Raw genomic sequence first — 25,712 nt, forward strand, 5'->3', positions numbered from 1 at the left:
GACTCCACTGCAGTCTGGTTAGAATACCATCCTTCTTTCCTGGGATTAGGAAAGCTTAGATCTAGAGACTGTTAAAGATGTAGTGGTCTGTTTCAAACACTTGGCTCTGGAGAACTATCCAAGCCAAGGAAAATGAGAGGAGTTGAATTACGACAGAAATCTTTATTAAAATGTGTCCTTCAGTAATATGTTAGTATACATACAATATACACACATACATCTGTACACTCTTTGACACACCTCACAGATTGCCACCAACAGTTTAACCAATAAATTAAAACTAAAAAAGGGTGGGGGGGCAAAGGGGATGGGGGGTGGAACTAAGGGTAAAGTTTCCATGTTTCCTCTGGTAAGAAATTGCAAATTTCTCAGAATTTCCCTGGGGAAAACCTGTGACCAGAGAATCTTTGAAATAAAATATGTAAATCCCTGCCCCCCCAAAAAGATTCCAAAAGATGCAGTTACAAGTGTGCTTCTCAGAACAGGAGCATTTATTCCACTTCATACTCTGGCTTCTGCATCTTCCGGCTTCAAGACAGTCGTCCCCTCAGCTGGGGCAGAGAGGTTCATATGGGCACTTGGGCTCGGTGCACCTGGGGCTCTGGGTGTTGAGGGGCAGGCTGCAGCTTGGGAGTGAGGGGAGCCACACTCATCCGAGGTGATGTCTGGCACATCATCAGACTGCGTATCAGAGCTCTCCAGGTCACTGCGGATGCTCTCGGGCTGGGCCAGGCTGATGTCCCAAGGTCTGCTGGCCTGGCAGTCTTTCTGTTCACAGCTTTGGCGTTTGCAGGGGGGATCCTCTTCATTGCTGCCACCGCCACCACCACCTTCTTCATTCTCCACCATCTGTGCGTGAACATGGAGTGAGTCCTCCGTGCTGCTTCCACTCACCAGCTGATAGTGGCTTGGTTTGGCTTCAATGTCCACTTGGATTTCCATATTGTTGCATTCTCTGTGGAGACAAAATCCACTTTGCTGAATCATGCATGGGTCATGCTATACCTGTTGGTAAAAGCAGTTTGTGGGTTCAGGATTAGAAAGTCCGAAAATGTAGGTAAATAGTAGAATAGAGCTCACTTTCAGAGAAAATAAAATTTAACCTAACACTTAAATAAGATGCAGAAGAACAATTAGATCTTTTTGTTGATTTAAAATACACACACAAACACAAACATCTCTGCCAATTTCTGTATTTCTTTATTTTTTAATTTTCATTGGAGTATATATAGTTGATTTACAATGTTGTGTTAGCTTCTGCTGTACAGCAAAATGAATCAGTTATACATATGTATACATATATCCACTCTTTTTTAGATTCTTTTCCCATATAGGTCATTACAGAGTATTGAGAAGAGTTCCCTGTGCTATACAGTAGGTCCTTATTAGTTATTCTGCCAATTTCTTTAAACAACTAAAAATGAGCTTCCAAAATTCAACTAAGGTTCGGAGCCTCACACTATCTTACTCAAAATATGAAAGTGAAAGAAGAGTCACAGCTTTTTACTTCTCTGCCACAATTAGAAGAAACCAGAATCTCTCCAGTAGGGAGTGCTGCAGTCACACCATACCAGATACACTAGCTTCTCAAGTACAAATAGCCTACAGGAGCCACATCAAGCAAAGAGCAACATGAGAGCAGAAACCATAGAGCCACATACATACATCAATGGACACCAATCTAGCTCTTCAGTTCCACGTGAATAATTACACTGTTGCAATAGCCAAGAAAAGAAAAGGAAAAAAAAGGAAATAGAAAAGGAAGAAAGAACCTCTAAAAATCAAGTGCTAACAAGAAAAATCAATCAAGAGATGCCAAATACTCCCATACCAAGAACTTGCTCGATGAATTCACAGGGTATACACACTATGTATCACACTAGATGGTACACAGAGCCCTAACATGAGGCATTGAGCTTCTAGGGCGAAAACCCAACCAAAAAAATGCAACCTCTCCTAGGCTTCTGACTGTTCACATACCTGTCCTGTGGGTTGTAGGAACTGATTATGGAACCGGCCATAGCACGAGTGCTTGCGTTGTCACTAATTGCACCAAGACTGGCTGTGTCTTTGGGGAAAATTTCCTTTTGGACATCGGCTTGGACTTCTAACCTGTGTAAAGAGGGGACGTTTAAGTTAATGCGAGACCTGGGTATTCCAAGACAGTCTGCTTCCTGGCACATACCTCTTCCATTATTCTCTTGCTAAATGAGTTGATCTGATCTTCTCCAAATGTCAAATAGCTCAAACAGATGCCCACACATCTTCTCTCTTAAATTTTTCTATTGAAATCGTCCCCTCCTTTCCATCCCCACTGCTACTGTTTAACTTCAGGCCCTCAACAGCTCCCCAGTGGGTAACTGCAATTGGGCTCTCTTTCCAGTAGCCCTAAGTCCAAGTCAAACAACTTCCAGATCAGTGCCAACGTGGACAAAAACCTGATCACTCTAACAGCCCTCTCTTGGCTCCCTCTTGCCAACAGGCATTTAAGGTCTACTGATTTGCCTCCAAGCTCTCTCTCCAGTTCCATCTCTCACCATAGGTCCTAAATCATAATCACGCTGAATTTTTTTCTTTCCTTACGCACCTATACACATCTTATACCTCTATGACTTTGCATATGCTAGTCCCTCTCTCTGGAAGTTTCCCTTCTCTATGTGACAAACTCATACTCAGTCCTTAACAACAAAGGAAGTATCATCTCCCTTCATTCTTCTATCAAACCAGTCACTTCCTGCGAAGTGCTCCCACAGCACCTACCTATTTATTAAATCAATTTATGCATCTCTTTCCCAGTCATCTGTGAGCTCCAAAAAAGGAGAGACCACACCTCATTCACACTTTACCCTCCATGTCTTGCACATACTAGGAACTTAAACATTTAGCAATCAAATTACCCCCAGCCTATAAGCTTAAAGGACATAATAAGAGTCAACCTCCGACAAGAGCAGCAAACTTTCCCAGTGGTGTCTCAGAGGACCCATAGCTTTTCCTTTCTTGACTCCAATATCATTTGGTTGCACACTTAAGTATTTCCTCATAATGGGTTTCACAGCCAAACCCATCTGACTCATTCACTTCCTATAAATGGCTTTCACAGTACTGGAACAGCTGGACTGGCTAAGTTGCAGTTTCAGCAAGTCAGTCTCCAATTATGTCTGCTTATTTACAGGGGTGTTGGTTTTAAGAAAGCACAGCAGTGAATTCTCCAGCATGTGCTGGCGGGATCCCCTAACAAGAGACAACCAGAGTCATGAAATGCAGACAGGTCAGCAGCAGCCTGCAGCTGCACGTTCAATCAACCTCCATCCTGCTGCCTGAGTCATTGCTCTGCTGCTCCAGCCTTAGATGCCCTTCAAAAATGTGCCATGGCTCAGGAAAATGAGGCAGTGCAATGGAAAGTACATTGAGTCAGAGACCTGGGTCCTAGTTTCAGCTCTGCCATAGAATCACAGTTAGAATTGGAAAAGGCCTTTCGCAAAGGACATCTATCACCTTAGGTGGTTCGCAGATGCTAGTCTGTGCAATGGCTATGCTAAAATCACCTGGGGAACCTTTTCAAAACACAGATCCCGGGGGCTTCCCTGGTGGCGCAGTGGTTGAGAGTTCGCCTGCCGATGCAGGGGACACGGGTTCGTGCCCCAGTCCAGGAGGATCCCACATGCTGCGGAGCGGCTGGGCCTGTGAGCCATGGCCGCTGAGCCTGCGCGTCCGGAGCCTGTGCTCCGCAACGGGAGAGGCCACAACGGTGAGAGGCCCGCGTACCGCAAAAAAAAAAAAAAAAAAAAAAAACCCACAGATCCCTAGGAGATTAGAAGAGAAGCTGGGAGATTTTAATTTATTAATTCTGGGATAGGGTGCTGACATCTATTTTTAAAAGGCTCCCAGGTAACTGACAAGCACTCAGGTGTGGGATCCAGTCCATCTGCCATCTGTTGCTTGACTCCTTCTAATAGCCAAATGGCCCTCTGGTCTCACTTTAAACACTTCCAGGGATAGACAGGTCCGTATCTACTAACGTAATCCATCCCTTCTTTGGACTTTATATAGATTTTTCCTATAGTCTCTATAATGAAACAAAATTAGTTTCCCTCTAGCTTCTGCCAAATCGTCTTAATCTATCTCTTGGCATGAGGCAGAACTCTTAATCCTTTTTTCCAGTTCAAGGCCCTTCAGATATCTGAAGGCAGGCATCTCCCCTACCTCCCTACCTGGTTTTGTAGCACCTTTACCCCTCCCCAGGGCTCTCTTCTCCAGTGCGTTCAAATAACTGCTTCTCATGTAACATATGCTATGCTCCTCTGAATATGTTCTGTTTTTTCTAACTGGTACAACGACCAACCAAGTCATAACCTTTTTAATCATAAAGCTTTACATATTCTCAACACAAGTTTATAGAATTGATTTACCTTATCTATCAAATGGGAATCAGAATAGGAAGGTTTTAAGGATCACAGCACCAATAAGCCAACAAGATACAGTATAAATGCTGTTCAACTAAAAGCCAGTGATAAGCCTAACGGAGGACACAGTCTTGGGAATTCTATAAAAATGCATACTTCCCCTTCCTGATGGAGGCAGCCTAACGTAGTAGAGGGAGGATCTGAAGTCAAGATTATCCTTTATTGGGACTTCCCTAGTGGTCCAGTGGCTAAGACTCTGTGCTCCCAATGCAGGGGGCCCAGGTTCGATCCCTGGTCAGGGAACTAGATCCCACATGCATGCCGCAACTAAGAGTTCACATGCTGCAACTAAAGATCCCGTGTGCTGCAGCTAAGACCTGGCGCAGCCTAAATAAATAAACATTTTTAAAAAACAAAACAAAAACAAAAACAGAGAGAGAGATTGGCCAGGAACACAGGATTATTGTGTTAAAAAAAAATTATTCTTTACATGGAGCCACGATGGTGCAGTGGGAAGAAACACAGAACGTTTAAGTCGCTTAACCTTTCTAGCCTATTTTCTAATTGTAAAAGTTAAAACAAAACAAAACAAAACAAAACAACACCATTGATGATTAAATCAAAATGAGATGCTATATGAGACATGTCTGGCACAGAGAAATGGCTCAATATGATATGTTACTTCTTATAATTCCAACTGGTTCTGTCAGAAATTGCTTACCTGCTGTATTTTCCCTTGCCACTGGAAAGAATGCCACCACTCAGTGTGCCCCCTGAGAGGGCTGCAAAGCTGGCCGTTTCGCTGTATGGACCTTGCATAACACTGAGTCCATCCGTAGGGCTTCCACTGGTGCTCAATACGCTAGTTAGACCTTCAATGCTACTTTCCCCAATGCTGGGATTCTTGAGGGCTCGCCAGGCATCTGCCACTGGGGATGGAACCAAACATCTCAATTGATGATAGCACAGCATCAAAACAGAGTCTGGCATTTTCCTGCAATGACTCTTCAGAGCAGAGAATATTCATGTAGAAAAATACTCGTTTATTCACTTTATGAATAGCTACTACAGGCAGCCACCACATATCTGGTGTTTTAACATATGCTTACATGTAATCTTCCCAATAACTAGGAATAGCCTCAATTTTAGGTGAGGAAACAAAAGCTTAGAACTAAATGCCTGGTCTGTGGCTAGTCACACAAAACTACAATCTGATTCTAAGTCTCCTATCCTTTCCATTACACTATAGATGTCATCTAATTAAACATGAAAATTTCAAAATACACTTAGGTCGTGTGCTGACTCTAGTAGGAAGCTTGAAAGACCTTTGGGGATCTCTGTGTCCCAGGTTAGTTAATATGGTAAAGTGGAAACAACATCAAAGTATAAGCCAGAAGACTTGCTATAGTTCCAGCTCCGCAAAAGCTCTTAAACCCATTTAACAGATGTTGAGACAAAGGCTTAAATAAGTTCCGATTAATTGGGGATAATAACAGCCCTGGCCCTCTCTCTTCAGAGCTGTTGTAAAAGCCAAGTGAAAATAATAACTGTGTAAGTCTTCTGAAAATTATAAAGTACCATGCAGATATAAGACTTTATTATAATTATAATTATGTAATTTACTATTACCAGCATACTTAGAGTTACTTGGAGTCCTACTAGTTTGTACCTGCCACCCAGAGGCAAGTACCAGGGGAATTAACCTAATAACTCTGGAAAAAAGAAATGAAAAGCTAAAAATACTTTACCTCCTATAAAGCTCATTAGCCAATGTAATCCAATGTCAATCTCTCTGTAAAATGTGCTGAATTTTACTGACTTTTATCTTGTGTTCCATAAATTCAAAGGGAAATTAAAATTCTCCTTTTACCTGTGATTGGGCCATCATCTTCATCAAATTCAATTTTCACTCCCTTTCCATTGGCCGTACTAACTCCACAGCCACCTCCACGACAGAGAGAAATGGGCACAACCCCATAAACATAAGCCAGCATAATAGGGACACCAATACCTGGGGAAGATAAGGAAACATGTCAGCAGGCCATCAGGTTGCAGCTGCCCTGAATTCTCCTTCCCAGGGCTGAACACAGACAAACCACTTTATAAAGGGCCAAGGAAAGACAGAAGATAGCTATGCTAAAGAGGCAGCCTGGTCCAACAGAATGATGACTGGACTTGGAATCAGAAAGGCCTGGATTAGAATCCTGTCTCCAATTTACCAGCTGTTATAACCTTGGACATATCTTCCTTAGGTTGCCAATGATCAATGTATGTACAGTGCTCAGCACAGTAAATATACGTTGCTTTCATTTTCCCCCTTCCATTCACTGCTGAAGTGCTAATCCAAGAACCAATCAATAATCAAACATTAAATAAGCGACTCCTAGGGTTTAGGATCCCCCCAGAGTGTTAATTCCAAAATCTTGCTGCTGTGGAAGGCAGAATGGCTTAGTTGTTAAAAGCCCAGACTCTGAAGTCAGACTGCCTTAATTCATGTCCCAGCTAAGTGACCTTGGGCAAATTACTGCACCTTTCTGTTACAACTGGGCTGCCCTGAGGATTAAATAAATTAATACAGGCAAAAGACTCAGACCTGCTCCTGGCACATGGAGAGTCTCAGAAAATATTATATTATTATTATTCTAAAACAGACCCTCATGCCTCCCTAAATACTGTGAGGCATTAAGCAAATCAAAAGTAATTTTGCTTTGTGGGTTCTGTGGCAAATGGAGAAAGAAGAGGAAAAGTGAAAAACTAGGCCTTAAAGTAATATTTTTTAATTCAATCTTTTTTATGTGCCAGATGGAGTTCTAGGCACTAACTTACGAATGAAAGATCCCAAACTCTGATACATAGTGTGGCTGATAATAATAATGGTGCCTAATAAACTCCCAAGGTGGGTCTGACATAAAATGCAGGAGCATCCAGGGTGAAACATCTGGCCAGCTGGCAAAACTGCGGGGCCAGAAAGCTGATGGGAGTGGGTCGTGTAAGGGGAGGAGTCATGGTCCTGGCTAGCTTCTTACCAACACTAACTGCAGCAATAACTGGGGATGCAATGACCGACAAAGTCACTCCTCCTGTGATAGCCAAATTCCTCTTATGTTTGGAGGTTTTCCTTCCCTCATACCTGCTATGAATCTAAGAATAAGAAAGAAAATCCAGGTCAGCAGGTTAGGACATCAATCTTTTTGCTAGGGAGAAAAAGGATAAGTGAATATTCCCTTATAAGTTACCTATATTAAAACATATTGCCCCATGTCAAAAAGACATCTTTCTCACATTTTAATCTAACTCAGACCAGGATGATATAAACGAATACAGAAAAAGTTAATATAAGAAGAGACAAAGTAACTCAGGGGAGTGAAGTAAGCATTTTACCTTTAAGTCACTGAGACAAACCAGGCCCGGGATGTTAATAAGAACTTTCAGATCTCTTGGGGATTTATGAAAATCCATTTAAGAAATTCTTTTTATTTAAGAACCAGCTGGCTTTCAGGCAGCTCTGAAACATAAGCTCCTCCCCATTTCCTTCAAACCTTTACCAACAAACCTGAAGATGGAACATGCACAGAACTCAACATATCTTACCTTCCTGCCAACATAAACAGGAATGCCAATGACCATGGCAGGAATGGCAATGCCAGCAATGAGGGATATCCCCACCGGAGCACCAATCAATGTGCCCAGCTGCCAAAGAATTTTCTTCTTACGGCTCCATGGTTTCTTCCCCCAGAATGTACAGCCAGAGGGGCTACAGAGGAAACATGCTGAAGTTAATGTCAATATTACAAATGCAGCTATTGTCATCAGAGAGCTTGATAAGAGCAAGAGCCTTCTTTTCTATAGGAGTGATTAACGGTTACAAGAGGTTACAAGAAATGAATTTATTACATGAGGGGGAGTAAAGGACAAGGCTAGACTATTAGAGTTCTGGCTCTTTACTTTTTTTTTCTTTTATCGTAAAGGCAGGCCTCCAGACTTGAAACCTCTTTTCCGTTCTTTTCTGCTGCACTCTGTCCTCTCTAACGCACCAAACTGAACCTACTTCTCTGAGTGATACTACGTGGGATCCTGCATAGTCTATGCACCTGACATCTCATCTAGACATACTGTGTCCTGCAGCTAATGAACTCTCTCTGATTTGCATAGTTTTCTCGGCATACGTAGATACTGCAAACCACCTTCCTGGGACAGGATATAAAAAGACTTCATCACACCCTTTATGACAGTTTCATACTCTGAGTTTGGCTACTTTTACACTCAGCCCTTCTGAGTCCAACCACTTTTGCCCACTCCCTTTGTACTGTCTTCTCTACTAGATAGAGTAAGTAATTTTGAAAGTAGGGATCATGTCTTATGCACCCCTGTGCCCCCAATAATTGGTATACTGTAAGTAATCAAATGTTTGCTAAATTGGAAATGAAAATGTTTCATCCACACAATGAATGTTAAGTTTGTAAATATTAACTCCTTCAGGACAATATTTTAATGACTACTACATCCAAGGAACTGTAAAAAGGTAATACTGGCCTGAAGACTCTTAATATAGTTCAACAAGATTAGACACATAAATGAAGTAAAAGTCATGATGGTGTTTATAGAACATTTAAAGAATGTCAGTAAAGAAGAATGAGGCAGAAAAAACTGGGGGAAGGCATCAGAGATGGAATGGCATTTAAAGTGGCCCTTGAAGGCTGAATGAGAACTGAACAGTTGAGATAAAAGGGGGTTGCTGGGGCGTGAGGTGATTAGAAAGCATTCCAGGTGAAGGAAAGAACATGAAGAAGTATGGAGGTAAGATAACACAGAAGAGACACAGATAATCTGGGACATTAGCATTTATGAAAGCAAAATGGAAAAAGGTATATTGGGGCCAGACTGCAGAAAATCTTAAAAGCCATGCTAGGGAAACTGAACTCTGTCTGGAAGGTAATGGAAAACAGTCACTGGAAGTTGCTGAGCTGGAGAAAAACACGATTGGAAGGGTGTTTCAGAGGAACTTTTTACAGCTTCCTTATGCTGTAATGAGAGGACAGACAACGATGTTTCTTTGACATCCTTTTCCCTAAATCAGTAAGAGAACAAGACTATAAAAACAATAGACACTTTCTCATCTCACCTGAGGTAATGCAAGTCTGAGATCTCCTTCATACAAAGCCAACAGAATTCACAGCCACACACTGCACAGGTCATATGATTACAGCTTCCATCATTCATCTTGATAATGTAAGCACTGCATCGTGGGCATGGCTTGATGTCATCTGCTAAGTGGGGGAGAAAGAATGGGTAGAAAAATATCCCTAGTTAAACCTCGTTTGATTTTATTATTCCTAGGAGTATGTGCAAGAAATGAAGAGGCAGTCAAGAATTCTTGACTGAGGATTCCAAATTGTGCAACCCACTTCACTGGAAGGCTGGCTATGTCTAGACCTCAGGAAATTTCATAAAATGGATCCTGTCTCATACGGAGCTGCCTATTCCCCAATCTGGCATCTTACACAGCACTACAGCCACACTCTGAGCAAGGAGACTTCCCTAGAGAGAAAGATGGTTCCAAGAAAAATGGAATTTCAGCAGCCAACAGGCTGGCAGAATTAAAAACACAGTCCTACAGGAAGAATAGTCTGCAGCCCGCATTTGGCTTTAAGTCTTGAAAAATTTTAGTTCAGGAAACTCATTTCTCAGGCACAAGTATCACTGTGATTTGCTGTTAACATAATTCACAGTACCTTCCCATAATACTTTAAAATTCAAAACCTACAAACAATTGAGTATGCTATGTAGCATACACCTGGTAATTTTCACAGCAAGCTAGGAACTATCCTATTACAAAGAGAATTTAGGAGATTACACTGTGCCAGGAAAAAGTGAATGGTAAAATCTTTCCTACTAGCTTCTCTCAAATGACATCAGTGAAATAAAGCACACTTATAAAAGGCAATAAAACCACTGACATTTTAAAAGAGGTTCACTCTGACATGTCAAGGTTGGAACTGAATGTGTGATATTCCTCCTTTTAAAGGTTAATCATTAATCCATACTAATATTATTTCCTTTCCTTAAATCTGTACCCTACTTCCCAAACCAGTGATGTACTTAAAGCTAGTAGGAAAACAGTACAGTTTTAATACTAAACATCTTTCTGCTCACAGTGAAAGTTCTGAAAAAGCCCCTAGCTGAAGGACCCAACTGCTCTCCAATCTGAGACATATTACTAAGAAGGTAGAAAGTACAGAATTCAGTTTTGCTTTATTCCAATTTCACCTGGGTTGAACAACCTATAAATGGTCAGAGAGAGAAGCTACATACCAAATACAGTGTTGAAAGTATTACCAAATAGTTTCTGCACTTGGGACTTCCCTAGTGGCGCAGTGGTTAAGATTCCGTCTGCCAGTGCAGGGGATACAGGTTCAAGCCCTGGTACGGGAAGATCCCACATGCCGCGGAGCAACTAAGCCCGTGCGCCACAACTACTGAGCCTGTGCTCTAGAACCTGTGAGCCACAACTACTGAGCCCGTGTGCCATAACTACTGAAGCCCACATGCCTAGAGCCTGTGCTCCGCAACAAGAGAAGCCACTGAAATGAGAAGGCCATGCACTGCAACGAAGAGTAGCCCCCGCTCGCTGCAACTAGAGAAAGCCCGAGTGCAGCAACGAAGACCCAATGCAGCCCAAAATAAATAATATAAATAAAAATAAATTTATAAAAACAAACAAACAAAAACCAAATAGTCTCTGCTCTCTAATCCTTGAGTTATACAGAAAGGTAATCTCTCCCAGCTTTGGGCCCACATTATGAAATACCAATAAAGAGACAAATGAGACAATGCCAACTCATACCTGGTCCAGATTCTTGCCCGTAACTGAGACCTGAAGTGTGCTTGGTCCGAACACGCAATGTCTGCGCCCTCTGCTGACGGGCCATATCGCATGTCTGATTTGGATGCCATATTTGCTTGCAGTGGTAACAGAACTCAGTCTGGCAGCCTTCCCTCTCACAGGTCAGCTTTGGGCAGCTGGCACAGCCATAGGCAATAACAGCATACCTGGGTAAGGAAATAGGAAGAGATATAAGTAAGTTAAGACATGCATCAGTCCCAGTGGGGTAACACTGTGTGGTACCCCCACCACTTAATACGATGCAGAGGAAAGAAAACACATATAACAAATAACACATGCACAAGCACACCTAACAAACTGTAAAACATTCTGTGTGAGAAAGTAAATTGTTTCTTGAGGTTCTAAAAACACATATCATTTATCTCCTGAAAAAGTAGGGGAAAATATCATACTTAGCCTGAATTTTTTTTTTTTTTTTTTTTTTTTTTGGCCGCACTGCATAGCATGCAGGATCTTAGTTCCCCAATCAGGGTTCGAACCTGTGCTCCCTGCAGTGGAAGTGTGGAGTCTTAACCATTGGACTTCCAGGGAAGTCCAGCCTGAATTTCTAGCATGTATTCAGTCATAGTTTAAGATGCTTTAGGAGCAGTTTGTCCCAGCAAGTTTCATAAATAAGGGTACAAAATTATTTCCTTTTGATGATTTGATATATTTAGAGAAATTAGAATTTGTTTAAAGGATAGAACATTTGTAAAATAAAGTACAATAGCAAAAACTAAAGCAAGTATACTTTTTTAAAATTGCAGTTTGGTTGATGTACAACATTATATAAATTTCAGGTGTACAACAGTAATTCACAATTTTTAACGGTTATACTCCATTTATAGTTACAAAATATTGGCTATATTCCCTCTGTTGTACTATATATCCTTGTAACTTATTTATTTTATACATAGTAGTTTGTACCTCTTAATCCCCTACCCCTATCCTGTCCCTTACTCCTTCCCTCGCCCCACTGGTAACCACTAATTTGTTCTCTATTTCTGTGTCTCTGTTTCTTTTTTATTATATTCACTAGTTTGTTTTATTTTTTAGATTCCACATATAAGTGATATCATCCAGTATTTTTTTTTTCTCTGTCTGACTTATTCCACTGAGCATAATACCCTCCAGGTTCATCCATGTTGTTGCAAACGGCAAAATATCATTTTTTTAATGGCTGAGTAGTATTCCATTGTGTATATATACCGTATCTTTTTAATCTACTCATCTGTTGATGGACATTTAAGGTTGTTTCCATATCTTGGCAATTGTAAATAATGCTGCCACTAGGGCGCATGTATCTTTTCGAATTTGTGTTGGTCTTTTTTTTCTTTTTTCAGATAAATACCCAGGAGTGGAATTGCTGGGTCATAGGGTAGTTCTATTTTTAATTTTTTGAGAAACCTTATACTGTTTTTCATAATGGCTGTACCAATTTACATTGCCACCAATGGTGTACGAGGGCTCCCTTTTCTCCACATCCTTGCCAACATTTTTTGTGGACTTTTTGAGGATAGCCATTCTGACAGGTGTGAGGTGATGTCTCATTGTGGTTTTAATTTGCACTTCTCTGATGATTAATGATGTTGAACATCTTTTCATGTGCCTGTTAGCCATCTGTATGTCTTCTTTGGAGAAATGTCTATTCAGGTCTTCTGCCCATTTTTCAATTGGATCATTTTTAAAATTTTTTTGATGTTGATTTGTATGAGCTGCTTATATATTTTGTTTTTGTTTTATTAAAAAATTTTTTTTAACATCTTTATTGGAGTATAATTGCTTTACAATGTTGTGTTAGTTTCTGCTGTATAACAAAATAAATCAGTTATATGTATACATATATCTCCATATCCCCTCCCTCTTGTGCCTTCCTCCCACCCTCCCTATCCCACCCCTCTAGGAGGTCACAAAGCACTGAGCTCATCTCCCTGTGCTATGCAGCTGCTTCCCACTAGCTATCTGTTTTACATTTGGTAGCGTATATATGTCAGTGCTACTCTTTCACTTCATCCCAGCTTACCCTTCCCCCTCCCTGTGTCCTCCAGTCCATTCTCTACATCTGCATCTTTATTCCTGTCCCACCCCTAGGTTCATCAGAACCATTTTTTTTTGAGATTCCATATATATGTGTTAGCATACAGTATTTGTCTTTCTCTTTCTGACTTACTTCACTCTATATGACAGACTCTAGGTCCATCCACCTCACTACAAATAACTCAGTTTTATTTCTTTTTACGGCCGGGTAATATTCCATTGTATATATGTGCCACATCTTCTTTATCCATTCATCTGTCGACGGACACCTAGGTTGCTTCCATGTCCTGGCTATTGTAAATAGTGCTGCAATGAACATTGTGGTACATGTCTCTTTTTGAATTATGGTTTTCTCAGGGTATATGCCCAGTAGTGGGATTACTAGGTCATATGGTAGTTCTATTTTTAGTTTTTAGTTGTTTTTTTTTTTGGCTGCATTGGGTCGTCTTTGCTGTGTGCGGGCTTTCTCTAGTTGCGGCGATCAGGTACTACTCTTCGTTGCAGTGCGTGGGCTTACTGCGGTGGCTTCTCTTGTTGCAGAGAAGCACACGGGCTTCAGTAGTTGTAGCATGTGGGCTCAGCAGTTGTGGCTTGCGGGCTCTAGAGTGCAGGCTCAGTAGTTGTGGAGCATGGGCTTAGTTGCTCCGTGGCATGTGGGATCTTCCCGGACCAGGGCTTGAACCCGTGTCCCCTGCATTGGCAGGTGGACTCTTAACCACTGTACCACCAGGGAAGCCCTATTTTTAGTTTTTTAAGGAAACTCCATACTGTTCTCCATAGTGGCTGTATCAATTTACATTCCCACCAACAGTGCAAGAGGGTTCCCTTTTCTCCACACCCTCTCCCTGCTTATATATTCTGGGTATTAACCTCTTATCAGTCATATCATTAGCAAATATTTTCCCTCATTCGGTAGTTTGTCTTTTTGCTTTGTCAATGGTTTCCTTTGCTGTGCAAAAGCATTTAAGTTTTATTAGGTCCCATTTAGTTTTGCTTTTATTTCCTCTGCTTTAGGAGACAGATCAAAAAAATATTGCTATGATTTATGTCAAAGAGTGTTCTGCGTATGTTTTCTTTTAGGAGCTTTATGATTTCAATACTTTTTCATTTTTAAGTTTCATAGTGAAGCTGGTCTGATGGCAGACTGAGAGACAATGAACACAGATGGGTTCGTGATCAACTTCTATTGAAAGCTCATTTTATCTTTCCAAAAAAATTTTTTCCCCAATTTGAATGTATACCTTGAAATCTCTTCTTTCTTGACAGGTTCCAGAATCGAAGAATACCACTCATCTATCTTATGAATTAACATAGAATATGGCCATATCTCCCCCCAATCCCTTCTGACACATATTCTTAGTAAAGATGGACAATTCAGAATCTATCAGCACCAGTATCAACTGCTTCTTATAATTCATGTTTATTTACCAAGAATTACTTTCCTACAAACAATCCAATATATTTACAAACTATTAGCCTTTCTGACTAATTCTAAAAATTTCAACTAAATGCACAGACTAACAAGTAGACAAGTGTTCAAAATAATTCTTTTTTTTTAAAAAAGTAATTTAAACAAACAAATGAAGAATGGAGGACAGCAGTTGTGAAAGTTCAAACAATTTTTAGACAGGTCAGTGATTTCAGGCTTAGGTGTTGCCATTGGGGCTTTGTCACCTATTCCATGTTCTACTCCAATAGTCAAAGACCTCAAACAGCTTAAACAAAAGACTAATAACATTTTCTTAGATTTATTCTATGGTTTGTTTGCACATTAGATGTTCACGATAGCAACTTAAGTTCTCAGGTTCATCATAGATTCTGCAAGCTGATTTGAGAATGACACTGAAATTACCGATGACAAGGTATCATCTATGTTACATAATACAGGCTGTATTAAAACTCTTCTCAGAAAGAGCAAAGTGAGAAGAGGTCAATGTATGAATGCAAATGATTCATATCCTGTAGGAGTTCTGAGCAAATTTATCCCACCTAGTTGTAAAATAACTACTAAAGAAAAAAAACGTTTCTCCTGAAGAAAGTGACTTGCTTGCTATTTTGTGTTAAATGAGAAAGGTACTGGATGATCTCAGAAAAGTATTAAGTCAACTTCTGACAATACATATTGGATAGACTGCCAGTCAGGAAACCTTGAGCATTTCATGATCCATTCCTACCTCACATGGTGGGAGTAAATATTTATTAACAGATTCTTCTTTATTTTCAAAGAACATTTGATAGTACTGACAATGTCAATTTTGGGTGTGGAATTTGGTTCCAAGGAAGTAAAATAACCCCAAATACTCAAGAACCCCCAGCAACCTATTACCATGACAGAGAATTACTCAGGGCACGAGACTTGGCATTCCTGTTTTTGGGTGCCTGGTCTGGGCTCCTTGCCCCTGACTCGTACTGCACGACACTGAGCTAATTAAAATCTCCAAACCTTAGATTCTATCCCTAAAATGGAAGTATAGGTGCTTGCAGTCTTCGAGTCTTAAAACTAAACATGTTTTAAAATTAAACATGTTTTAAAACTAAACATGTTTTGGGACTTCCCTGGTGGCGCAGTGGTTAAGAATCCGCCTGCCAATGCAGGGGACACGGGTTTGAGCCCTGGTCTGGGAAGATCCCACATGCTGCAGAGCAACTAAGCCCGTGTGCCACAACTACTGAGCCTGTACTCTAGAGCCCGTGAGCCACAACTACTGAGCCCAAGTGCCGCAACTACTGAAGCCCACGCGCCTAGAGTCTGTGCTCCACAACAAGAGAAGCCACCGCAATGAGAAGCCTGTGCACCGCAACAAAGAGTAGCCCCCGCTCGTCGCAGCTAGAGAAATCCCGCGTGCAGCAATGAAGACCCAATGCAGCCAAAAATAAATAAATAATAAAAAATAAATTTCTATTAAAAAAAACAAAACTGAACATGTTTTAAAACTGCAGTTGAGGACTTCCCTGGTGGTGCAGTGGTTAAGAATCTGCCTGCCAGTGCAGGGGACACGGGTTCAAGCCCTGGTCTGGGAAGATCCCACATGCCATGGAGCAACTGAGTCCACGCGCCACAACTACTGAGCCTGCGCTCTAGAGCCCACGAGCCACAACTACTGAGCCTGCGCGCCACAACTACTGAAGCCCGCAGGCCTAGAGCCCGTGCTCCACAACAAGAGAAGCCACCGCAATGAGAAGCCCACGCACTGCAACAAAGAGTATCCCCGGGGCTTCCCTGGTGGCGCAGTGGTTGAGAATCTGCCTGCCAGTGCAGGGGACACGGGTTCGAGCTCTGGTCTGGGAAGATCCCACATGCCGCGGAGCAACTGGGCCCGTGAGCCGCAACTACTGAGCCTGCGCGTCCGGAGCCTGTGCTCCGCAACGGGAGAGGCCACAACAGTGAGAGACCCGTGCACCGCGATGAAGAGTGGCCCCCGCTCGCCGCCACTAGAGAAAGCCCTCGCGCAGAAATGAAGACCCAACACAGCCAAACATAAATAAATAAATTAAAAAAAAAAAAAAAAAAAGAGTATCCCCAGCTCGCCGCAGCTGGAGAGAGCCCGTGTGCAGCAACGAAGACCCAACACAGCCATAAATAAATAAATAAATTTATTAAAAACAAACAAACTGCATTTGAGATTTTGTCCCAAAAGTTATGGTATAGATAAACAGCGCGTTTTGTCCTACTTCTTGGCCTTCGCATATTCTATTCCTTTCAGCCTCGAAACGCCTTCTCCTTACTTCTTGTCCTGGCAAATACTTATCCATTTAAGAACCAGCTCAAATGTCATCCTCTCTATAAAATCCACTTAACCTCTCCAGGCAGTTGGTTGCCCACTCTGTGTCTGTGCATAATTACTTTACAATACTTAACACCTTATATTGTAATTATCTGTTTATATGTATGCTTCCCCAACCAGACTACACAAGGAAAAGTATCAACCATCTTTTAATCTCCAGGGTCTAGCACACTGATTCATGCTTAAAATAACTGTGTTGAATGAATGATAGAGACCCTCTCCTGTTTGGGTTTTTTACTTTCCCCGGGTCATTTAGCTCTTCTCCTGGGCCATTACTTTCTCCTAAAGCAATCTTTTAAATTTATCCATGTATCTATTGGCTTTCTTTATGTCAAGTACTATAACTTAATCCTAAAATCCTGTTTAAGCCCCTTTGCTGAGCAAACTCCTCAATTCTGAATAGGGCAATCTTCTACCCCAGGCAGTCAAGAAAAACCCTTCATCCTTGAGACCAAAACTGCCTTGACTATCTTGTTCCCTCTCTTCCATGTCCTACACTGGAGCCTCTCTCCTACTCTGCCTTCTTAGCTGAACAGAGCATTCAGTTCTGCTAATGAGAAGCTAAATGGAAGGTGTAGGAAATTGCATGATGCTAAGAACACAAAAGCATCCTTTCCTCCCCCCGTTAAGTTCATACAACTTTTATTAATTTTGTTAATTTCCTATCTTGAGAAACATTATAATGTGTGACAAGCTAGACCACAGCATTACCTTACTCCAGCCCTGTGGGAAACATTCCCAATAGTATGAATTTGATTATGCTCCAACAAACCCTGGGAGTTAAAGAAATGCGTTCCTATATTATGTCTATACTTCACCGTTCCAGGCCATATAATCATTTACAAACAGACTCTGAGCATATATAAGGGTGGAAAACATGGGCCAAGTTGTCACAATGAGCCATACTATTACTATCTTCCTTTTTACTGTGCTAGTTCAAACCCATGTCATCTCTTGACCAGACAACTGCAAGAGACTGCAGTCTCTTTATTCCCTACTCCAATCCAAATTCCAGTTCCAGAAGTTTATCTATCATGATGTTACTCTTTTGCTTAAAATCCTTCAACAAAAAAGAAAAAAGTCCTTCAAACTTACACTTCTTTGCATGGCATAGATAGACCTATAAATCTGAATCCAATCTACCTTTTCCGATGGATCTCAAGTCACTTCCCAGATCATGTTCCCCATATTGTATATCCAGAGGCTAACCAAGCGAGACTCCAGACTTAGTCTTGAATTTTTATACCTCCATGCATTTGCTCATAACATTCTGGCTTAAGACACCTTTTTCTCTACCCTCATCTTTGTCTGGTATAAATTTCTACTCATATTCTTCAAGTCCTGATCAAATACCATCTCCTCCACGAAGTCTTTATTGACACCATCATGCAAAACCTTTCATCCATCTTCTAAGAACACTTGTATTTTCTTTAGTGTATATTACATTGCATTTATAATTATCTTCCTACTTACCTATCTGTCTCCTCTACCAGGCCAAACTCCCTGTCAAGAGGCCCATGTCTAAGTCCTTTTTGTAATACCCAGTACTCACCTAAGTTTCAACACCATATGATTTTGTTAAGTGTCTGTTTAATGATTACTTGTCTGTCCTCTTCTTGCACACCCTCCTCTTATCTGTTTCTCCTCTCAAAACTGTGGTGTTTGTATTCTTTATCTCCCGTATCAAAAATTTAACTATTCATCCCATTCTTCTGGGACCTAATTGAAAGATTTTGTTCAGAGTTGTAGAAAAAGTTGGAATATAGATATCCTAGTCTAGAGGAGCTCTCAATTTACTCAGAGCACAGGATTTAGTGTTAAATAAGGACAGTAACAGAAGGCAGGACAGAATAACTATTAAAGGAATTTAGAAAACTGCAAATAGGGAAAGTTTCAGGTATGCTTTAAAGACGTCATCGAAACAAAACAAAACAAAACATGTTTTCTGGTGATCTCAGTTTACTGAAATTATACCAGACTGAAGATTTGCATATTAGCATTAACAAGATTTACAGTGTATATTAGTATTTTTTAAAGGGTCTAAGGGGTTCAGGAATAGAGTTGCTTTATTTTGTTCAATCCAACATTTCACAAGCTTATTCAATCATAAAACATTTTTCTTTTCAATAGTAATGCCTATACCTTGGGAAATACTGATGTTGGTGAAAAATAGAAAATAAGATCAAAAGATGGTTGGAGACCATAAAGGGTCTTAAATAATAAGGATAGATCATATAAAGAATAAGTTCTTAAAGACATAAGAAGTCATCTTGTAGGTCAGGTATGAGCAGTTTTAAGCAGGGCAATGATATAAAATGCTCCACTTTAGAATGAGTACTCTGGCAAATATGAAAAAGACATACTGGGCTGAGGATGATGTAAATGGCGAGGGGCGTTGTAGGGGGAATAAAGAGTTATGAAAATGAAGGTACAGAGCTAAATTAAGAAAAGAGGTCCAGGGGACTCCCCTGGTGGTCCAGTGGGTAAGACTCCACGCTCCCAATGCAGGGGGCCCGGGTTCGATCCCTGGTTGGGGAACTAGATCCCACATGCATGCCGCAACTAAGAAGTCCACATGTCGCAACGAAGAAGCCTGCATGCTGCAACGAAGATCCCACGTGCTGCAACTAAGACCCGGAGCAGCCAAAATAAATGAACTTTTTTTTAAAAAAGCTCCCCATCTCCACCTTTAAAAAAATAAATTAATTAATTATATTTTTTACAAAAAGGAGAGAGAGAAGAGGTTCAGGAAGGCTTCAGAAAGGAAAAATCCTCCCTCACTGACTGAGAAATCTGTCTTACTCAGGGAGCTTGCTCTTCCCTCATAAAAGAAGCTTCCTGTTTATGGGATAATCCAGCCCAGTTATCTAGGAGGGCCAATAAGTGATACTACCTTCTGGGGTCAGGTGGGACGGGGGTCTCTGCAGGAGACAGAGGCAGCAATGAGAGGCTGGAGTGGTGGACCTGCACAAAGAATTTAGGTCAAGACAGCCTTATCTCCTGTTCACCTGTACAGAAGATCTGCCCCGTGTATGCCAGGAAATATTCTGTCGTCTCCTTTGCTCACCCCTCAGTCTTCTACAGATTCTGAAGGGGTTTAAAGATAGGCAACAGGGCACTTGAGAGGAAAACATTACATGTTTACATGATTTGGAGGTTTATGAAAAGACCCTGTGCTTAAGTAGAGACTCTAAGGGGTAGCATATCAACTGTACCATTTATCAGCTGTGAGACACTGGGTCCCACACTTAAACTTTTCTGAACTGGCTTCTCTTTTATAAAATGAGTTTACCACCATCTACCTGTATGAAACTAAAATGAAATTATTTCTGAATGAAGTTACAGTCTGAAGATTATAAAGGACTATAAAAATGTCATTTATCTGTATTCTGAGTTAATTTTATTTCATTTGAAAGTATGTTTTAAAGATTACACTTGGTGGGAATTCCCTGGGAATCCAGTGATTAAGACTCGGTGCTTTCACTGCCGTGGGCCCGGGTTCCATCCCTGGTCTGGGAACTAAGATCCCACAGTCTCGCACAGCAAAAAAAAAAAAAAAAAAAAAAAAAAAAATTGCAGTTGGTAATATTGTACTTAATAATATTAATAATAATGTGAGTGTTTTCCCATAGAAATCAGTTCCCTTATTTATGAATAAAATAAAATTGTATTTAAGTATGAAAAAAGAAAAATTCAAGATTCTTTTCTCTGTTCCACAAATATTTTATAAACAAATAATGAATCGTTTAACATATAGTGTTCTTATTATCATGAGTAATCACAGTAAAACTAACGATCAGATCACTTATATGCTCCCCTCACCCTGCCAAATACACACATATACACACAGAGAGCAAAAAAGAACTTGATAAATTTGGCTGGCAGGAACTTAATCTGCAGGCAGTAAAGATGGTCAGGTATGAGAAGACACAACTGGGGTCTTAGGCTTCTCTTCTAGTTCTCATCCATGATTTTTACCTGACCCAGAAGAATAGAACAGTTTGATTAAAACAAAACAAAACAAAACAAGCTATTTTTCTCATGACATTAAAAAGAGGTGGCAAAACCACTGGCCACATCCCCACCTATTTGGGAAGTGATAGAAATTTAAAGTTACTCCCTGTTTATCTAACACCTTCAACTGAATTATCAAAACACTGAAAATATCAATTAGGCCTCTCAAGTAAGGAAAGGATTAGGCCTATTTCAGGTAAGAAAATTAAAGTAGGTAATAGGCTGTTAACAATACGAATCAGAAGAGAAAGCAGATTCTAGCATTTTTGGCTCTCTCAACATTGTCCTTAGGCCACACTTGATGAAATGACCCAAACAGTAGCATCCCCAATAATGCTGATAAGCCTATGCTTTTTTAAAGCTTTTTATTGTTTGAGAGAAAAGAATACTGGCCTTGGTTGGAGTTAAGACCAGTGTTCCAAGCCTGATTCCACCACCCACTAGTTATATGACCCTAAACAAGTCACTCAATTCATTTAAACTTCAGTTTCCTTATCTGTAAAACAAGATCAAATCTATCTTACAATGTTGCAGGGATCAAATTAAATTATGTATGCCTGACACATAGATACTCAGATGCTAGCCTGCTTGCTTTTCCCAGACTTCACCTTCTTTAAACCAACAGATAACACAGATTATATTAAACTTGTTATAGTTTTTTAACTAATTAAAAAAAACCCTCTGGATGGTAGTAATCCAATACTTGGCTAAAATAAGAAATGGCCTAATTTTTTAATAACTTCCAAATCAGTAATGGTTTAGAGTTGTCATCATCAAGATTGTAAATTAATTCCTGTCCATTTTTATTGATGTGAGCAAAGACAGAGATTGACTTCAGAGAAATAAAAACAAAAAGAGAACTTTTCCAGAAATATAATCAGTGATGCCACATTTCTCAGTTAAAATTCAAGGAAATTCACATCTGAAAAAGGAGTTAATATACTATTCCAAAGTTAACCAAGCAGTGTTCTCTAAAGTAAATATTCCTTTGATTCAGAAAATAGATCAATAGTGTCTGTAAAATTTCAGTACCATGTAAATTAACCTCTTAAGGCTAGGTAGATCACCAGATCTCCAGATATAAGCAAACTTTTCCAAGAGCCTATGAGGTTCTTTCTGACACTTATTAACTGAAAGTGACCTACCATAGTTAAATGCCCCAACCTTTGACCACAACACTTCAAAGTAATTTAGAAACCTCAACTCAGTGAGCTTAATAACACATCCTTCTCTAAACAAGTTTGTCAGAACAGAAAAATAGAAGAAAATAACTCATCTTACTCCCCTAGACACTATAAGTCGGCTTCTTTTGAAGGAGACAAATAGCAGAATCATGGAAATCTTAAAACAGCCTTGATATATAGGCTACAATTAAGAGCCTTTCTTAACTCCTTTGAAAGAAACGAACACTCAGCTTTTTACTAGGAGTCCCTAGCATCTTTTTGTCCTCAAAGCATGACACACAAGAATAAAATGATCTGTCCAAGGTCGCAGAGCAGGTAACGGCACAGTCTGACGCCCCTCTTTGCTGCACGCAATCGTTCATGGGATGTACTGACAGTAACACAATCAGATTTTAAAAGGTAAGGGTCAGGGGTAGGGGGCGGTGTCCACTGAATGCTTCAGATGGTGAAATCTGGTAGTATTATGTCTCTGCATCTACTGCCTATTTTCTCACTGACCTTAAAAAGCCGGCATACATGGTGCATCGTCAAAAACTCAAGATCAGAGGAGCTGGGAAACACATTTTCTCCTACCATGTCAACCTCTGGGCATCCTTTTCAGTGCCCCGTTGCTTCTCTGGACAAAGAAAGGGTCTGTCCACTCTGCACCCTGCCCAAGACAGCAGTGTAAGAACCACAGGGGGCCCCCCAATAGCTTGGCACAGAAGACACACCGCAATGCCCAGGGTGCCCCCAGAGCGCTGCCTGGGAGCTGTCCTTTGCCGTTAGTGCCATTTCAGTCACCTGCATTCCAACTTTCAGCAGTGGTGGGCAGAAAGAACACCCCTTCTCCTGAAACGCTGCAAAGTATGCCCCTAGCCAAATGGACACACCCCTCCAAAGCGCTGCCCCCTCAGAATGATATTCTTATTCCATCCTTTGCCAGATATCCCCTCCCCATCCTCATTAAGACATATCCCCTACCTCTGGACAGAGGGGCATTCACCCGACCAAAAACGGCCTCTCCCTGCCTCCTGACTTGATGGACAGCTCCCTTCTCACCGGCTGCTCAGCCCCCACTTCAAGCCCTCGGGCAGTGGTGGGGTGTTGGGTGCGTTTACCCTACTCTTCTGGGCGTGCGAATGGTTAGCGCTTACCGGCTCGCCGCAGTTGCCGCCTGGCTCTCCCTCCCCCTGGTCATCCCTCACCTCTCCCTCCACGCTGGGACACACACACACATGGTGCGCAGAGGACGGCCCCTGGGGCCGGTCACACGCGGTGACCAGCCCCAGGCCCCAGGTCCCCTCGGCCGCGGCCACCGCCCCCGGGCCACGCCCCCGCTCTCACCCGCAGTCCGGGGCCGGGCACCAGCGGCAGTCGGGGTCCGAGGCCAGGTAGCGGCGCAGCATGAACTCCTCGTACTTGTGCATGAGCGGTGGGTCGGCGAGCAGCAGGCGGATGTCGTGCGGGTTCAGTCGCTCGCTGCACTCGGGGCAGCTGATGGGGACCCGGCTCTCGCTGATCTCCAGGCGCAGGTAGTGGCGGAGGCAGTCCCGGCACGAGCGGTGCGGACAACTGAGGAGGCGCGGGGCCCGCTCGGGCGGCAGCCGCACCAGGCACAACGGACACTCCACCTCCTCCGGGCCCGAGCCTCCGCCCTCCGCCGCCTCCTCATCGTCTAACCCGGGCCCCGCCGTCGCCGCGGCCTCCTCCTCGGCCTCGGCGGCCGGCTCGGCGGGCAGCGCCTCAGGCGGCGGGGCCTGGGCCGCGGCAGGGGCCGGGGCGGGCGGCGGCGGCGCGGCCGGGGTTGGCGGCTCGGCCTGCGGCTTGGCCCGGGCGTGGCGACCGCGGGCCGAGGCGGAGAAGACGCTGTGGAAGGTGAGGCGCCGGCGCCGGCCGCCGCTGCGGCACTTGGGGTCGGGCGCAGCCGCGTGTAGGGATGTAGACCGCGGCGACTCGGAGTCTTTCTCGGAGCCCATGGCCCCCAGAGGCCGAAGAGAGAGGGGCGCCCAGCGCCGCCACAGCTCACGCCTCAGCGCCCCCTCAGCCGGCGTCCCGACCGCCGCCGCCGCCTCAACCGCCCTCCCAGAGACAGAAACCGATGGGTAGCGACTAAGCGGTTATAAAGCCTCCGCCCCGCGCGCCGCTGCCCACTGCGCAGGCGCCTCGCGAAGACAACTCACAGCCCGCGCCGCCCCGCCCGGATGGGGGCGCTGGGCGGGGCCGAGCGGGGTGGGGCGTGCTGGGCGTGCTAGAGCGGAGCTCCGCCTCCTCGGGGTCAGGTGATTCCAGGACCTCCATCTTGAGGAGACGGTAACCCAACTGCTACAATACCTTCTCTCTGACCCCCATCATCCGCAAGGTGGAGTTTTCGGTTTGCCTTTCCTCAAGGATGGGCCGATTGCCACTTGCAGCAAATGATACTTCAGTTACTCCATCTGTAAAAAGCAGATAAGGGTAAATCAGATGGTGACTCCGAGCTGGTCCGCCTTCCAGCACTTCTTTTGTTGTTGTTTATTAAGCTTTAATTAATAAAGAATATATTCATTGAGCATCTGTTAAGTGGAGGCATTACTAGATAAGACAGACGGGGTCCCCCTATCTGCAAGAGAATTCTAGAACAAAGTCCAAATCCCTTAATCTAACAATCCGTGGTCTCTGTGAGCTAATAAACTATTCCTAGGCCCACCTCCCATTCTTACCTCCCGGTAGCTTCGTTATTTACAATTTGTGGAAGGAGGCCCAGCATTTTTTTTGCCTGAAAGTGCCTTTCTTTTGCTGGTTCCCCACTGCTCTGACCGGGGGAAGATCTGGATTCAGACTTACAAATGCGAGGCAAGAAAGCCACTTTAACAGCAATGGGAATGTATCAGTTAGGATTATACTCAGTTGCAAATAACAAAAGAAAAAAAATGACTTACGATAGAAATTTATTTCTCTCTCTGTGAAAACTTAAGTCGCAAAGTAGACAGTTCAAGGCTGCTCTGCCATCCTCAGCCCTTGGTTTCTAATCTTAAGATCACCTCATTATGGTCCACATTCCAGACAGTGGGGAGGGAAAAGGGAAGAAAGGTACAATATTTTCCTTTTAAGAAGACTACCTGGAAAGTCTGGCACGTTTGTGCTTACATCTCATTAGCCAAAGCATCGTCACATGGCCATACTGGGACATGTAGTTTTCTAACTGGGCACAATGTGCCCCTAAAAATAGGTGCTCTGTTATTAATAAAGAATGGTGGAATGAGTACTGGAAGGTAACCAGCTGTCTTTTTCATGGGTGGTATTTAAAACCATGAGAAAGTTCCCCAGGAACAAACCCTGAGAAAGTTCAGACTCATGAGGTAAAACAGTGGAAGAGGAGCCAGCAAAGGAAACTGAGAAGCAGGGGCTGTGAGACAGGAGAAAACTCAAGCCGGCATGATGTCAC

At 42.5% G+C, this 25,712-nt stretch overlaps 1 protein-coding gene across 4 annotated transcripts; it reads right to left on the minus strand.

The window, feature by feature from the left end:
- Window positions 1-147: 147 nt before the first annotated feature.
- On the minus strand, window positions 148-24,422 carry RNF19B (ring finger protein 19B). 4 transcript variants are annotated; one of them, XM_060089416.1, is made up of 9 exons: window positions 23,633-24,420; window positions 11,248-11,453; window positions 9,526-9,670; window positions 7,995-8,157; window positions 7,430-7,544; window positions 6,274-6,414; window positions 5,125-5,332; window positions 1,981-2,112; window positions 148-955 (listed from the first exon to the last, which is right to left on the minus strand). In XM_060089416.1, the coding sequence occupies exons 1-9, from the start codon at window positions 24,262-24,264 to the stop codon at window positions 502-504; spliced, it is 2,196 nt and encodes a 731-aa protein (XP_059945399.1). In that variant the 5' UTR covers window positions 24,265-24,420; the 3' UTR covers window positions 148-501. The 4 variants fall into 4 exon arrangements, with proteins under 4 accessions (XP_059945399.1, XP_059945400.1, XP_059945401.1 ...); XM_060089417.1 differs by having other exon boundaries at window positions 9,526-9,667; window positions 23,633-24,419; XM_060089420.1 differs by having other exon boundaries at window positions 876-1,005; window positions 23,633-24,422.
- Between the last annotated feature and the right edge of the window lie 1,290 nt (window positions 24,423-25,712).

Source organism: Mesoplodon densirostris, chromosome 2 (assembly GCF_025265405.1).
Source record: "Mesoplodon densirostris isolate mMesDen1 chromosome 2, mMesDen1 primary haplotype, whole genome shotgun sequence".
Taxonomy (NCBI): Eukaryota; Metazoa; Chordata; class Mammalia; order Artiodactyla; family Ziphiidae; genus Mesoplodon; species Mesoplodon densirostris.